The sequence below is a fragment of the Bos taurus genome, chromosome 14, assembly GCF_002263795.3.
Source record: "Bos taurus isolate L1 Dominette 01449 registration number 42190680 breed Hereford chromosome 14, ARS-UCD2.0, whole genome shotgun sequence".
NCBI lineage: Eukaryota > Metazoa > Chordata > Mammalia > Artiodactyla > Bovidae > Bos > Bos taurus.
Window position 1 is genome coordinate 23214608 of NC_037341.1, and position 16692 is coordinate 23231299.

The following is a 16692-nucleotide window of genomic DNA, read 5'->3' on the forward strand; positions in this document are numbered from 1 at the left end:
GTTCAGTTCAGTTCAGTCCAGTCGCTCAGTCCTGTCTGACTCTTTGCGACCCCATGAATCGCAGCACGCCAGGCCTCATTGTCCATCACCAACTCCCAGGGTCCACCCAAACCCATGTCCATGGAGTCGATGATGCCATCCAACCATCTCATCCTCTGTCGTCCCCTTCTCCTCCTGCCCTTAATCTTTCCCAGCATCAGGATCTTTTCCAATGAGTCAGCTCTTCGCATCAGTTGGCCAAAGTATTGGGGTTTCAGCTTCCACATCAGTCCTTCTAATGAACACCCAGGACTGATCTCCTTTAGGATGGACTGGTTGGATCTCTTTGCAGTCCAAGGGACTCTCAAGAGTTTTCTCCAACACCGCAGTTCAAAAGCATCAATTCTTCGGTGCTCAGCTTTCTTTATAGTCCAACTCTCACATCCATACACGACCACTGGAAAAACCACAGCCTTGACTAGACGGACCTTTGTTGGAAAAGTAATGTCTCTGCTTTTGAATATGCTGTCTAGGTTGGTCATAACTTTCCTTCCAAGGAATAAGCGTTTTTTAATTTCATGGCTGCAGTCACCATCTGCAGTGATTTTGGAGCCCAGAAAAATAAATTCTGACACTGTTTCCACTGTTTCCCCATCTATTTCCCATGAAGTGATGGGACCAGATGCCATGATCTTCATTTTCTGAATGTTGAGCTTTAAGCCAACTTTTTCACTCTCCTCTTTCACTTTCATCAAGAGGCTCTTTAGTTCTTCTTCACTTTCTGCCATAAGGGTGGTGTCATCTGCATATCTGAGGTTATGGATATTTCTCCTGGCAATCTTGATTCCAGCTTGTACTTCCTCCAGCCCAGCATTTCTCATGATGTACTCTGCATATAAGTTAAATAAGCAGGGTGACAATATACAGCCTTGACGGACTCCTTTTCCTATTTGGAACCAGTCTGTTGTTCCACGTCCAGTTCTAACTGTTGCTTCCTGACCTGCATACAGGTTTCTCAAGAGGCAGATCAGGTGGTCTGGTATTCCCATCTCTTGAAGAATTCTCCACAGTTTATTGTGATCCACACAGTCAAAGGCTCAAACTCTTAGTTGTGTCATGTGGGATCTAGTTCCCTGACGAGGGATCAAAGCTGGGTCCCCTGCACTGGGAGCTCAGCATCTTAACCACTGGACCACCAGGGAAGTCCCTAAAGGTTTTAGATAATGTTAACACTATAGAGTTTATAGAAGTTTTTTCTGTCTATAGCTAAATACTCTTCTAAGTCTGCATGCAGTTTTCGATGAATCACGACCTCCCTTCTTTTCCCGTCCCTAGGTTACTACAACAACAGCACCAAGGTGGCCGTAAAAACACTGAAGCCAGGCACGATGTCTGTGCAGGCGTTCCTGGAGGAGGCCAACCTCATGAAGACGCTGCAGCACGACAAGCTGGTGCGGCTGTATGCCGTGGTCACCAGAGAGGAGCCCATCTACATCATCACTGAGTACATGGCCAAGGGTGAGTGCCCGCCCCCACCCGGGCGTGTGACGGCCCAGCCCTCAGAAAGGACACCCGGGCGTGTGACGGCCCAGCCCTCAGAAAGGACACCCGGGCGTGTGACGGCCCAGCCCTCGGAAAGGACACCCGGGCGTGTGATGGCCCAGCCCTCGGAAAGGACACCCGAGTGTGTGATGGCCCAGCCCTCGGAAAGGAGAATACTTAGACATTCAGAGACTCCTCAGATAATTCAGACTATCAACAGCAGGCTCGTTACAAGGGCTTCCCAGGTGGCACTAGTGGTAAAGAACCCGCCTGCCAATACAGGAGACATAAGAAATGTCAGTTTGATCCCTGGGTTGGGAAGATCCCCAGGTTGGGAAGATCCCCTGGAGGAGGAAATGGCAACCCACTCCGGTATTCTTGCCTGGAGAATCCCATGGACAGAGGAGCCTGGTGGGTTAGAATCCATGCGGTCACAAAGAGTTGGCACAACTGAAGTGACTTAGCACGCAGGCTCATTACAAAAACATCAGAAAACACAGGACAATAAAGCCCTTTCATAAGCCACCTCACTGGAAGTCATCGGTTATAAAATGAATATGTTGTGTTCCCAGTTTCTGTGCAGTTGTCTCCATGTACCTGCTGGCCTCAAGAATGATACCCTAAACCTAGACGGCCCCCCAGACATACTTGTCAAATAAGTAAATACAGATATCACATATGAGTATTATTTTGGGTTCCAATTGTGAGTTCTCAAAATTGAAAACCAGTTCCTTGTCCTCTTTAGCATTATCTAGATGTTCAGAATGACACTTTAAAACGTAAATATTTGAAAAACTTGTCAAGGTCAAGTTTCTGCATCATCACAGAATCCCTGAAGAAGAGGTTTCAAGAAGCCATCTTTTCTCCCACTGCTGTCCCCTTCAGATCAAGGATCTTAAGTTACCATCCTTCTTCCTCCAGCTCAGGAGAAATGCTAATTTAACTGCCCGTGATTTCTAAAGAATCTTCAGAAGGAATGAAGATGATACCTAAGCCATCATCCAGAACTAACAGTGACCTCCTGAGAATAGATTACAGTGTGATGCCATAACTGAATAGGTTAGAAAGATGAATATTGCATTTTCTTATTTAATATATTTCAGAATATTAATATCTCCCAGAGTCCTTCTAAAAAAGAATATTTTTTTAAGCCCTATCAGGGCTTCCCTAGTGGTTCAGTGGTAAAGAATTCTCCCGCCAGTGCAGGAGACACGGGTTCTATCCCTGATCCTGAAAGATCCCATATTCCACAGAGCAACTCAGCCCAAGTGCCACAGATACTGAGCCTGTGCTCTGGAGCCCAGGAGCCACAACTACTGAAGCCCATGCACCTAGAGCCCATGCTTCACAACAAGAGAAGCCAGTGCAATGAGAAGCTCGTGTACCGCAGCTAGAGAGCAGCCCGTACAGCAGGGCCAAGAGAATGAATATAAAAAGATAAATACATTTTGGAAAAGCCCTATTACCTATTAGCTGCTGCCGTTCAGGAACCAGGCTCAGGATCAGATGCTTAAGCAGGAGTTCATAGATACCTGTGGGATTGATTAACTAGTAGTGTTCTTAACCATAAATGTAAATGGTAGCAGTGCTCACCTTGTACTGAGCAGTTACTATATGCCAGATGGCGCTTGATGTCGTCCCTGAGGAGCACTCTCATCTTCCCCGCAGTCGAGGCTGAGCACCGCCGTTCTGTGTTATGGATCCACTGAGTGCTCACTACCTGCCATCACACTGGCACGTGCTTTAAAACCCTCCTCCCATGGACTGTGGCAGAGTTCCTGGGAACTGCCCACTTGACAGGGGCTCAGACGAGGTACAGAACTTGCCCAAGGTCACCCTCAAGTTGGTGCTACAAGTTCTAGAAGAAGGAGCAGGGCGTGTTTTAGAGATGAAGTCCGGGGAGGCTGCAGACGATGCCGGTGGGCACACTTGCTCCCTTTTAAGTGATATCTCACTTTCCTCCAAAGCACAGTTGGTTCATCACATCCTCACTGGGCACCTATGTGGTGCCTGAGAGCCGTGCTGGGCACGGATGAGTGCCAGCTGGGAAGACAGGCTGGTTTCTGTCCCAGGGAAGCCCTGCAGGACGCGTGCTATGGTGGCAGGTACAAATGCTCTGTAGCAAGAAAAGGAGCATCCACCATCACCCTTTCTTACCTGGAGCTCTTGTACATCTCACAACAGGTCAAAGGGGACAGGTCAGAGGGGACTGGGTTTGACCAACATCAGGAAAAGGCACTGTGACCACACAGAATGGTAAAGCAGTCATTTCACCTGGTCCGTCCTCCCTGCCCTGCCAGTCGGAATGATCATTTGAATTTTGTTTGGATTTCTTTGTGTGTGTGCATGTTTGAACTGCACTGATTTGCTCTTCTTCATCAACAGGCAGTTTGCTGGATTTCCTGAAGAGCGATGAGGGGGGCAAGGTGCTGCTTCCGAAGCTGATTGACTTCTCTGCTCAGGTGACATATGAAAAAGCAGCTGTAAAGCACTGTAAATGTCCCCCTGCTTCATACTCGGGATGGAACTGCACTTTCAGGGGGAAGGCATTAGGGTTGTGTTTCCTAGTAGACCTTCGAAGGACAGGTCCTTGGAGGTGGCGATGGGTGTTTCTCTTGGAATGTGTGTGCACGTGTTGAATGATGACATGGATGCTCTTGTGTCTGACCCAGTCCACCTCTTTATACTTGTATTCATTTCTGCATGAAAGATAGAAACAGCACCACTGAGCTGATCACTTTCGTGCATTCTGGAGATGAACTCCATGCAGTATAAGCATGGCACCTTCTCAGTGACCTATATGTAGTGTTTAAGTTACTAAGTTCTGATGCCTCAGTGTTCTGGGAAACAGAACTGTTTTCCTTCCCTGTCTACCCCACTTTCACTCCTTCTTGTTGGATGTGTCTTTAGAATTCTGAGAAATGTTCATTTGTAAGACTTCTAGTACTAGCCTCCGGCTGCCTAGGTGGCTCAGTGGTAGAGAATCTGCCTGTCATGCAAGAGATGTGGGTGTAATCCCTGGGTTGGGCAGAGCCCCTGGAGGAGGGCATGGCAACCCACTCCAGTATTCTTGCCTGGAGAATCCCATGGACAGAGGAGCCTGGAGGTCTACAGCCCATGGGATCACATAGAGTCAGACATGACTGAGCGACTAACACCTTCCTTTTTTAACTTTCTGGGAAGATGAGACCAGAGGAACAAATTAGTCCGCAGGTAAAGCAGTTTGAGTAGGAAAGGCCCCGAGCACACGCTGTGCAGCAGAGTGTCAGCGGGCAGAGTCGGAGCCCAGCATCGTGGACTGAGCTGATGCCAATACTCAGCCACTTGGTGGCCACTGTCAAGACGCCTTTGCCTCTTTGGGTTGGTGTCTTCACCTGTTTAAGGGGCGTGGTCATTCCTGCTTCAAGGAGAGGTGTTGAGGGTAGAGTCAAATGAGCTGGCATGAACTGGGTGCTTCAGAGCCAGTGGGGGACACTGAAGAGACCCTGGGGGAGACTGTCCCCCTCCCTGCAGTAAAGGCGAGTGAGCAAGTCATCCTGCTTAGCCCTCACCTCGTCTGCACAGCTGGGGCTCTCTACAGGTTCCTTATCCCAGTAGGCAATTCAAACGGCATCTGCAACTCCAATATCTAGTGTGGCAAGAAGAAAAATTGTTATGGAGGCTGGGGAGGCCACCCTGACTTTTGAACCGTCTTCTCAAACTCTCTAAGCCGCCCCTGTGAGGCTCTGTGGGACCCCCAAGCTCTGGGCCAACAGTTTTTTTGTGTTTTGTTTTTTTTTTTTAAGATTTTTTGATGTGGATCATTTTTAAAGTCTTGATTGACTTCGTTACAACATTGCTTGTTTTATGTTTTGGTCTTTTGGCTGAGAGGCATGTGGGGTCTTAGCTCCCCTACCAGGAATTGAACCTGCACCCCCTGCATCAGAAGGCACAGTCTTAACCACTGGACCTCCAGGGGAGTCCCCAGGCCCACGCTTTGAAAACCACTGCTGGGGAGTGAGAGGAGAGATGACTTGGGCTCAGCTCTGGACCCCGCACGGACAGGAGTCAGGGGTCCTGTCCTGTCTCAAAGGCAGAGGCTCATGAGCCCGTGTCACTCTCGGCACCATTATACGAGGCGGGGGAGCCCTGCCAAGGCTGGTGACATGGGAGTCCCCACTGGATGCGGACATTGAGGGGTGTCATAAGGGCTTATGCACCTGCCTCTCAGAAGGGGAAGGGGGCTGTGGAGGAGGAGGGCATGTGGCCTGGAGGCCTGGATGGTCATCCCTGTCCGGGTTCTCAGGGTCATTCTTGCCTGCCGTTCTGTAGGGTGGAAATTAGCACATCGGGTTGTGTGCTATGTCTGGGTAGGACTTATCTTGTCACACTTATCTTATCTTTGTATCTGGTTTTGTATAGCTTATCTTATAAAACCTTATCTTGACATAGTTCTTAAGGTTCAAGTCAAGGCCTCCATCTCTAATCTTTAACTTTCAGACTGTGGGTTCCAGGAGGGGCCAGGGAGCAATTGAGGCACCCACCCCTGGTCATGGTCCAAGCCAGCGTACTGCATCCATCGCACAGGATGATGCTCTTCTTCATCCGTCTCAGGCTGGCTCTCCCAGCAGTGACTGCCGGGAACCACGTCTAGTTTAAGAGCAGGAGTGTCTGTGGAGGGTCGGCAGCACCAGGGAGCCCCTAGCAGGCGAGGTCAGCGCAAAGCTCAAGGTCCTTACAACCGAATTGCATCTCCTTGAGACCATCTTTGTTCACAGGGCAAACCTCGCCTCAACTCCCCCCCAGCCCTCCCCTCTAGGGGGAGCTACTGAGATCTCCTGTTGTCTGTTATTAACTGTCACCCATTTCATCTGCTCGTGGCTTTTCTTATTCTAATATTGGAGGGACCTGCACCTTGGCAGTGAGGGTGGGGCATGTATGCCTCAGTTTCCGTTTGAAATCCTACACCGCACGCATCCGATTGCTGTCAACCATGCTGGCCACCCCATCCCTCTGTGATAGTCAGTTCCCTTTGTGACTGGCGCTCCCCACCCTCCTCCGTCTTCATGGGCCTTTCTGAAACCATCTCTGTACAAAGAAAGTCATCTCTGAATTGTTTCTCCTTTTCCCCTCCATCATGTGCCGGTAATGAACATTGTCGCTTTCCCATAGTGAATAACTTGAGAATAGTAAATATTCATAAAGCTGCCCCAAGGTGACAAATGGAGAAGGAAATGGCAACCCATTCCAGTATTCTTGCCTGGGAAATCCCGTGGACAGAGGAGCCTGACGGGGTGGCAAAAAGTCGGACACGACTCAGCGACTAAACAACAACAATCAATAAGGTGACACAGGACACCCAGGTTGCTAATAATCCAACCTTCTTACCCCTTACCTCCACTAGGCTATTGAAAGCGGAAATGGGGTAAAACAGAAGCACTGGTGAGTCTGAGTGGTATTTGAACTCAACGATCAGTAACCTATAAAACACTTCTATGCTTTCTTTCTTCCATTTGCACTGTCAGTAGCATCAGAGATCTGGGAAACTGAGTGTTCACAAGAGGCTATGGTTAAATTCAGTAGTTTTTGCAACAGTAGACTGAGAGAAGAAATAAACCAGTTGACTGATTCCCAGCCCCAGAAGAATAAGGAAGCAGGGGTGAGGGTGGGGCATGTGAGGGGCAGTGTTGGGACTTTTCCCAGACTCTCCTCTCAGCAATTCTTCCCTCTCCCCACCAGCCACTTCCCCATGCTCCACTCCCCTCCACAAGCTCCCTCAGGGCCCGTCAAGATAGGAAGTGAGTTGTGAGAGCTGATTTCATCACTTCCTGTCTCAGGATGAGTTCTGAAAGGTTCCTCGGAGCTCCAGTGTCATCAACCAACCCACCTCTCCAGCCACCCGTCTTCCTCTCCACTTAGTGGAGATTAAGAAATCCCAACTGAGTCAGCCGTATCCAGTGCTTTTCTGGTATTAAAACCATCTTGTGCTGAAGTAGAAAAATGACCCCTTTGCAAAGGAAGTTTGATACTTTCAAAGCAGAGAAACTTTGTCCAACTGCTTTCCAGCCCTTGCCTCATGTAAGAGAAAAAAATGAACTTGGAAAGAGGAGTGGGTGAAATCTGTGGGAATTTCCTTCAGCAGAGATGGAAATGGGCTTGTAGACTCATCAAACAGAGAAGGAAAGGAAGTTGGGACTTCACAGTTGCAATATGGAGGTCAGATAAATCATCTTGTAATTCAGGGGAATCAAGACATTTCTTGAGCTTTGGGGGTATAAAAAGTACCAAAAGTCAAAGAACACGCAGTTATGTGTGAGTAAAGCTGCAATACTGTCCATGGCATTTTCCGGGCAGGAATATTGGAGTGGGTTGCCATTTCCTCCTCCAGTGGACCGTGTTTTGTCAGAACTCTTCACTATGAACCAGCCATCCATCTTGGGTGGCCCCGAACAGCATGGCTCACAGCTTCATTGGCTTACACAAGCCCCTTCACCGTAACGAAGTTGGGGCATGCTGCAGTCCATGGGTCACAAAAAGACAGTGCTTAGCGACTGAGCAACAACAAAACTGCAGTAAAAGTGGGAAAATCAAAGTTGTTGTTATAATCATGGCAGCAAGTAACATCTCTTTAACTCTTTCTGGATGATAAAACAGTTCTACCTCCATCATTTAACTCAAGCCCAAGAACCTTGAAAGCATTTATATTGTTGTTTAGTGGCTCAGACGGTAAAGCGTCTGTCTGCAATGCAGGAGACCCAGGTTCAATCCCTGGGTTGGGAAGATCCCCCGGAGAAGGAAATGGCAGCCCACTCCAGTATTCTTGCTTGGAAAATCCCATGGACTGCGGAGCCTGGTAGGTTACCATCCATGGGGTCGCAAAGAGTCGGACACGACTGAGCGACTTCACTTTCACTTCGATACATTTTACAGATGGAGGGGTGACCTTGGACTTGTCCAAGGTTACAGCTAGTGGTAGAATTGCTGGGCTCCACTGTGGCTCCTCTGACTCTAGATAACTGGTCCTTTCCTCTGCACCCCACTGTAATTTCATGATCAGAATTGCCCTGTGGTCATCTGCACCTGACATTTTGCTGATATGTATTTTCTCCTTTTATAGATTTTGATTTTCAGAATTAATAATATCTCTAGTTTTTTTTTTCCCCCAAAGAATCTCTTTTGCCAAGATGCAGGTCTTTGTGTCACATCGTGATTATACTCAAGATACATTTTGCCTTCTCGTGTTAAAGGGTAGGACACATTTAAATTGGAAATTGAGGAACAAGGCAGGTCAGATACCTCAGTCTACGATCATGTAATTCTCAGCCTGTTTAGTACAAAAGGCTTTGACATTAGAGTGTCTGAGTCTGCCCTCACTGAAGTATCTACTGATCAAGAAAACAGGGTATAGATAGGGCATCCCTTGTAATAACTCTGAGTTGGAACCACCAGTCTGCAGAAATGGTCAATTCCACAAAATCGTCTGGACGGGTGCCACCAGCAACAAGGAAGCCCCCTGGTAACAGCTGGATGGTTTCCAGTGATGATTTCAGTGGAAGCTGAGCTGGGGCCTCATCCCCTTCCCTGTTTCAGGGTCTTCTCCTCTGTCCCTGATTCCTGGAATCCCTTCCTTTGCCTCCGGAGCCTCCTCCCTAGACCTGACTGCTCCTCCTCCCTGTGCCCACCCCACGCCCCTCCTGGCCTCTCTCAGTCATGCTCTCCAAACAATTGATACCTGGTATTTCTTGAATTGAATCGTTTGGTCGTTGTTTTTAAAAGCAGGTTCATATTGACTTTTTCTATGCAGGAAAAAAAATGGAAGAAAATGACTTCAAGTGACCTTTACCCAAAATCTTTAGATGCTTTTGTAGCCTTTCACAGATGAGTCCTTCCTTCCCCACCCATGGAATACCTGCTTTAAGACACTTGTGTTACCTCACTCCCTGGCTTCAGAAGGCTTAAAACTGAGTCGCCAAAAGTCACTCCATCCCCAATTTAAGAGGAGTTTGTTGTCTTTGGCGTTCATTTTGAGGTCAAGGTGGAGCTGGAGGCACTTTCCCCAGCTTCACTTTCAGCCTGGGGTCCTGCTCAAAGGCCAGAAGGGCAACTCTGTGACCACAGGGCCACCAGAGCAGAGAGGTGATGCCCAGGGCCACATGGTGCCCTGCCACAGGTGCCACCCTGCAGCCTTGCCCCCTCCGTGCACCGAGACCCGTTCCTCAGCCTCCAGCTCCCCCAGAGCCCTGCCTGAGGATGTAGCCCCAGATGGTGGGCTCATAGGTCCTGCCCGGCCCCCTACCCTAGTGGCAGTGGGCTTATCCTTGAGCAAACCCTCCTGGCAAGAATACTGGAGTAGGTTGCCATTTCCTTCTCCTGGGCATCTTCCCGACCCAAGGATCAAACCCAGGTCTCCCGCACTGCAGGCAGATTCTTTACCATCTGAGCCACCAGGGAAGCCAAAAAATTCCTGATGAAAACGGCCCTAGGCTTCTTCAGGTTTGCAGCCCACCAGGGTCCTATCTCAGTGTCTCTCCCAAGCCCACTCTTGGAGACCACCCACTCTCTCTTTTCTATTTCTTTCAGTGCACCTACTGCAGTGTGAATATTTGGGCAGTTTTGGTTTATCTCTGTGTCCCAGACACTCAGCACAGTGCCTTGCATGCAATAGGTACTCAATAAATATTTGTCGAATGACTGCACTGACCCACGCAGGGGCTGCCCATGTTCAGTTTAAAACAACAGAGCCTGCTTCGCGTGACTCTGAATGAGTAATTAGAAGAGCCTGTGTTTCTGGTGTTTTCTGGGCCACTCTTCAGGCGGATTTACCCATGAAACATGTTCCTGGTACATTACTTTCTCCCCTCCCTCTGACCGTGCTGACTTCCCTTTACCAAGCTCACATGATTGGTCAAAATCACAGTGAGAGAAAAAGAAGGAAGTAGAACAGAAGTAGCCAGGCCTTTCTGAAAAGACAAAGAGCTGACTTGTTTCCACTCTCTGTGGAGTAAAGAACTCCAGGGGGATGAGAAACTATAAATGAAATGTTGCACATGGCAGCCAGTGGCGGATGCTTTTAATCGGGAAAACACTTTTAAATGGACGAGTTTTTCCTCTCTAGTGCCATTCAGATTCCTTTAAGGCTGGAATTCAAGGAGCGAAGGGGCTGGCAGGCTTTTCTTAGCAACTGGGGTTTCTAGCCCTTGTTACCTGTTACACACACACACACAGTCGTGTCTATGACATCACTATCTGAGCTGCTCTGAGCTGGAGAACCACCTGCACATTGGTTGGTAACCATCATATTATACTCAGGTTGGCAGCCGTATGTTTTAGCTGCTCTTCTTCATCGTTTCCACACCTTCCATCTCCCCTTTTCTGGACCCCCGGCTTTGAGATCCACCAGCCCACCATCCATCCCCAGGATCCCCAGGCACTGCCTCTCAGCGCGACACTCGCCCATGCACCCCCTCCATCCCCCAGAGCCCCAGCCACTGTTGGTGGCCATCCAGGCATGTAGACCCTCACACTCAGTCCTTCTGTTTCTTGACTTCCTCTCCCCCAGGACTCTGTTCTCACGTGCTGGAGCCCCACCATGGTTATGGCCAGAGACTCTGCCCCCGGGCCCCCATTCCTGCCCTTCGTCCCCCACCCCGCATCTGCCTGGCTCCTGCTCCAGGCCTCCATGTTTCCTCCTCTGCACGCCCCCCATGTTTCTTTTCTCCCCTGACCTGGCTTCTGTGCACCGCCTGTCCCCTCCTTTATCACTTACGCTTGGGTCAAGCCCAGCCCTTCACCTGTTGAGCCCCCATGTGTGTGCACCAGCCGTGACCACTGCTGACGGAAGGCGCTGGCTCTTCTGCTTCTAGACCAGGGGTCGAGCTGCCTAGGGACCCCACTCACACACACGTGTCCCCAGACCGAAACCCCTCCCCCTCCCGCTCTCCTGGGTCACTTGCTGTCGCTCCCTGGGAAGGAGAAGCCAGCACGCTCACTGCTTCCTGACTGAGGCCACCTGCACTGGGCACCAAGACCTGTCCCCTCTTCCTTCAAGACGTGTGTGCGCGTTTAGTCACTTCAGTCATGTCTGACTCTGCAACCCCATGGACCGTAGCCCACCAGGTTCCTCTGTCCCTGGAATTCTCCAGGCAAGAATACTGGAGTGGGTTGCCATTTCCTTCTCCAAAGGGTTTTCCTAACCCAAGAATCGAACCCACATCTCTGGCATTGCAGGCTGATTCTTTACCACCAAGCCACCTGGGAAGCCCTCCTTTCAAGACATTGCCCTAGAAATTCTGCCCTGCTGTTTTCCCTTCATTTCTGTGCCGTTCCCATAGGAACCATGATACAGCGCCCCTTCTCCTCCACACCCCTCTCCAGCTGCCTCTACCTCCAGTTCACTCCACCCCGTCACGACAAAGGTCCTTGAAGGACCACATTCTCTCTTCACAATTCTTCCCCTCCGGCTCTCTTTCAAGCCCAACAGCTCTCGAGCAAACAGCTCTGGACAAGTCATCTCGGTGACCCCGTGACACAAGTCCAAGGGCATTCCTCAGACTCACAGCGGCATGCTTGATCTCTCTCTCCTCCCAGACATTCCTCTTCACTTGACTTGTGGGACACTGCTCTCTGGGTGTCCTCCCACTTCACTGGCAGTTTCCTCCTCAGCTCCCAGCATTTAAACACTGGAAGGTCCCCGAAGTCAGTTCTCGGACCTCCTCTTTCTCCAGATTCACCTCCTGAGTGATCTCACTGAGAGCACAGTGTACTTCCCTAGGGCTGACATAACCAGCTACCACCAACTGGGTAGCCAAACCATCGGGAATTTTTATCCTCTCACAGTTCTGGAGGCCAGACGTCCTACGTCAGTGTGTCAGCCGGCTGCACTCCCTCCAGAGGTTCTAGTGGAGGATCCTCCTGCCTCTTCTGCCTCCTGGTGGTTCCTAGAATTCCCTGACTTGCCAGAGCATCACTTTTTCTTCACAGGCCTTCTCCTCTCCGTGTGTCTCTCCATGTGTCTTCTCTTAAAACAACACTGCTCATTGGTTTAGTTGTTGTTCAGTTGCTAAGGCATGTCCGACTCTTTGCAACCCCATGGACTGCAGCATTCCAGGCCTCCCTATTATTCACTATCTCCTGGAGTTTGCCCAGATTCATGTCCCTTGAGTCAGTGATGCCATCCAACCATCTCGTCATCTGTCGCCCTCTTCTCCTGGCCTCAGTTTTGGTTTAGGGCCCACCCTAAATTCAGGATGCTTCCGTGGTGGCTCAGACGGTAAAGAATCTGCCTACAATATAGGACACCTGGGTTTGATCCCTGGGTTGAGAAGATCCCCTGGAGGAGGGTATGGCTACCCACTCCATTATTCTCGCCTGGAGAATTCTATGGACAGGGGACCCTGTCAGGCAACAGTCCAGGGGTTTGCAAGAGAGTCAGACATGACTGAAGCAACTTGGCAGGCATGCACTGTTTCTTTATTGTCAGTTGTGTGTATGTAGTATAGATGAAATCATGCATCTTTTCCTATATTTATTCTTTGTTTGCAGTTTATTTTTCTGGGAATTCTTTCTTTAAGCTTTTAACCATTTTTTTTTTTTGTTATTAGTTCATCATTATCCATCCTTTCTAATTATTCTTTTCATTGCATATTAGCTTTGTACCATATGTGCTATGTTATATGTATTGAACTGAATATTACAGTTTTTCATTTACTTAAGAACTCTCCAGGGACTTCCCTCGTGGTTCAGTGGCTAGGGCCCCATGCTCCCAATGCAGGGGGTCTGGGTTTGATCTTTGATCAGGAAACTAGATCCCACATGCTGCAGCTAAGACTCAACACAGCCAAATAAATAAATATAAACTAAACCTTTTTTTAGTTTTAATTCTCCATCAACATGTATGTACCTATTAAAGTATAATATTCTATTCCTGTAACTGTACCGTGATTTCCTTACCATTCCTTGGTTTATGTTTGGGGAATCTCCACTTTTCCATTAATACAAGTAACAAAATCTTTCTTTACTTACTGCACCTGTTTCCTTATGCCCCAGTTGCCACATAATAAGATCAGAGTAGGAATGTTTTCGAGTCACTTGACAGTTTTAGTTTTCATTGAGCAGATTTGCACATTTGCATCCCGCGACTTGTCCCTCTGCTGGAGGTGTGTGGGGCAAACCCCGTCAGACCACATTCCTCCTTAGAGGCAACATTGATCTGGCCCTGTAAAAGCTTGGGCAGAAGAACCAGTGGCTTTTGTCTCATTCCTCCATCCTTGGGATAAGTTGAGAACATTTTGCTTCCTTCTTCTCCTTCTAAGGTGATAAGCACAGTTCATTAGCCGCAGGTCAGAGTAGGTCGTCTTGGTAACAGTAGCAGCAGTGAAATTGATGCAGAAGAGGGGACAGTAAGCGAAGGAGATTTCTGATCTTAGTGTCGGTTATTCACTGCCCTCTCCTGGGGGTACAGAGTGGGGAGTCCCTGACCTGACTGGGAGGAGGTGATCATTGCCAGGTCATCCCTTTTCAGCCTCAGGCAGCTGATACCAGGGAACCCATCAGTGGACATGGAGTCCAGCTCCAGATCCTCCCAAGGGTGATGGCAGCCGCTCAGCAGGGGAGGCAGTGTGAGCAAGGCTGCACTCGGGCACCTGTGGGCAGCGTTCTGCCCACTGCCCCTTGGAGATCAGCCCTACTTTCCATTCACCAATACGACCACATCTGGATGTGGGTCTTATTATTAACAGTGCGTGCTCAGTCGCTTCAGTCGTATGCGACTCTTTATGACCCGTCCTACCTGGCAGACGGTAGCCTGCCAGGCTCCTCTGTCCATGAAATTCTCCAGGCAAGAATACTGGAGTGGATTGCCTTGCCCTTCTCCAGGGATTATTAATAGTAGTAGTAATAATTTTTTGTGGTTTAAATAGTAAATTTTATGTTATGTACATTTTCCCACAGTAAAAAAAAAATTGCTTAAAAAAAAAGGGAAATCACTACTATTTGCTATGATCCCATTTCGTCTTTTTTTTTTTTTTTTTACCATTTAAACTTTTTATTTTATACTGGAGTATAGCCAATTAACAATACTGTGGTAGTTTCAGGTGGACAGCAGAGGGACTCAGCCGTACATATATGTGTATCCATTCTCCCCCAAACTCCCCTCCCATCCAGGCTGCCACATAGCACTGAGCAGAGATTCATGTGCTGTACAGTAGGATGTATTAATGTTAGGAATCATTCATCTCCATCTTGCATTGAGTGGTCTTGCATTCTCCTTTTCAGTCTCATCTGGACTCTCTCAGGTGATGCTATTCTTATCGCATTTCATAGAGTGGAAAAGTTGAGATTTTGAGAAGAAACTTGCCCTGTTTTGTATAAAACCCAAGATGACTTACTGTAAGTCTCTGACGCACAGTCACAACCATCTGACTATCTTCTGAGGCGTTGTTGGTCTACTTCCTGCTGATCCCTGGTTGTGTATTCACATCACGGCCAGGTCTATTTGAGGTTAGATTGAGGAGTGGCCTGGGGAGGAAGTGGTATGGGAGGAGCCCTGACCACTGCCCAGTTTGACGTGGACCCCCCCAGGTGTGCATGGGCGTCCCTGGCCAGGGTGCCACCACAAGCCGCAGAATGCACTGCGCAGCGCGGTGCGGTGGGTGTGGCCCAGTCTGCAGCATCCAGCAGACTCTCCGCCTCCTGTTCCTGCTTTCCCACGGCTGGAAGCTCCCCGTTTTACGTTTCAACTGTGATAAAATACACATAACGTAAAGTTTACCATTTCATCCATTATTAAATGCACAGTTCAGTGGCATCCGGTTTGCAGTGGCATTCCCACTGCTGTGTGGACATCACCGCCATCTATCTCCAGAACCCTTTTCATCCTGCCGAACTGACACTGTGCACCCATGAAACGTTACTCTGCTCCTCCCTCGCTCTGGCCCTCAGCAGCCATTACTCGCCTTTCTGTGAATGTGATCCTCTAAGTGCCTTGCATGAGTGGAATCGTTCAGTATTTGCCCTTCTTAATGATTTATGGCTTATTTACTTCTCTTAGCTTACTGTCCTCAGGGTTTATCCGTGTCGTAGTCTGTGTTAGAATTCTATTCATTCTTATGGCTGAATCATACTCCATTGTTTGTATAGACTGCAATTTGTTTTGTTTTTTTTTAATTTCGCCCACTGACGGACACTTGAGTTGTTTCTACCTTTTGGCTATCGTGAATAGTGCTACTATGATCAGGGGTGCATCTGTCCAAGATTGTGCAAATGTTAACTATCTACTTTTGGTTCTTTGGGCTTTATACCCAGTAGTGGAATTGATGGATTGTGCAGTAATCCTATGTTGAATTTTTTGAGGAACACTCATTCTGGTTTCTACAGTGGCTGTACCATTCTACATTCCCATCAGCAATAGCTAATTTCTCTACTTTCTCAACACTGTTTATTTTCTTTTTGTTGTTGTTTGACTGTTTTTATAACAACTGTCCTAATGGATATGAGCTGGTCCAGTAAATTTTTGCAGGAAAAAGTCTATGAGAATTAGTTGACAAATGGCTCTTTCTTTTCTGCTAATGACGATAAATCTCTTTGATGGAAACTTACTGCTTTAAGTATGATTATTTTGTGATGCTGTCTGTGTGGAAATTGTGTCTTCCTGAGGCTTTGTGGGTCCTTGCATGCTTTTGGATTGATTTTTTTTTTTAATTTGGCTAAACTGGGTCTTCACTGTGGCATAAAGAATTCTCTAGCTACAATGTACGGGCTGTCTAGTTGCCCCGTAGCATGTGTGATATTAGTTCCCCAACCAGGGATCAAACCCCTATCTCCTGCATTGGAAAACAAATTCTTAACCACTGGATCACCAGGGAAGTCCCTGAACCGATTAAATTTTGATCTATCAGAGAACCTCACCAGCCCTAAGTTTGTATGTGTCAAACTCTGCCCTCATCTTTCAGCTATGAAGATATTACAGACTGCTCACTTTAGTGTGGCCATTTGTTACATGATCTAGTTACTATTTCTCCTTTCTCTCCTTTCCCCTGATGTCAACTTGCAAGCATTCTACAGTTTGTAGCCCTTTTAAAAGGAAAAAGCTAGTACAGATACATAATTAAAGGCACAGGGGGTAGGACCAGCCAGCTTTGGATTCAAATCCAAGTCTGTCTAGGGGAAAAAATCTCACTTCTCCAAGACTCAGCT

General features: G+C 48.2%; 1 protein-coding gene across 6 annotated transcripts in view; it reads left to right on the forward strand.

Moving 5' to 3' along the window:
- LYN (LYN proto-oncogene, Src family tyrosine kinase) overlaps positions 1-16692 on the forward strand; it is a 109383-nt gene that overhangs the window by 79238 nt on the left and 13453 nt on the right. For all 6 annotated transcript variants that reach the window (XM_059893299.1, XM_059893301.1, XM_059893300.1 and 3 more), the window contains 2 exons: positions 1315-1497; positions 3907-3983. In XM_059893299.1, the coding sequence (XP_059749282.1) occupies positions 1315-1497; positions 3907-3983 (260 nt within the window). The remainder of the gene's footprint in view (positions 1-1314; positions 1498-3906; positions 3984-16692) is intronic.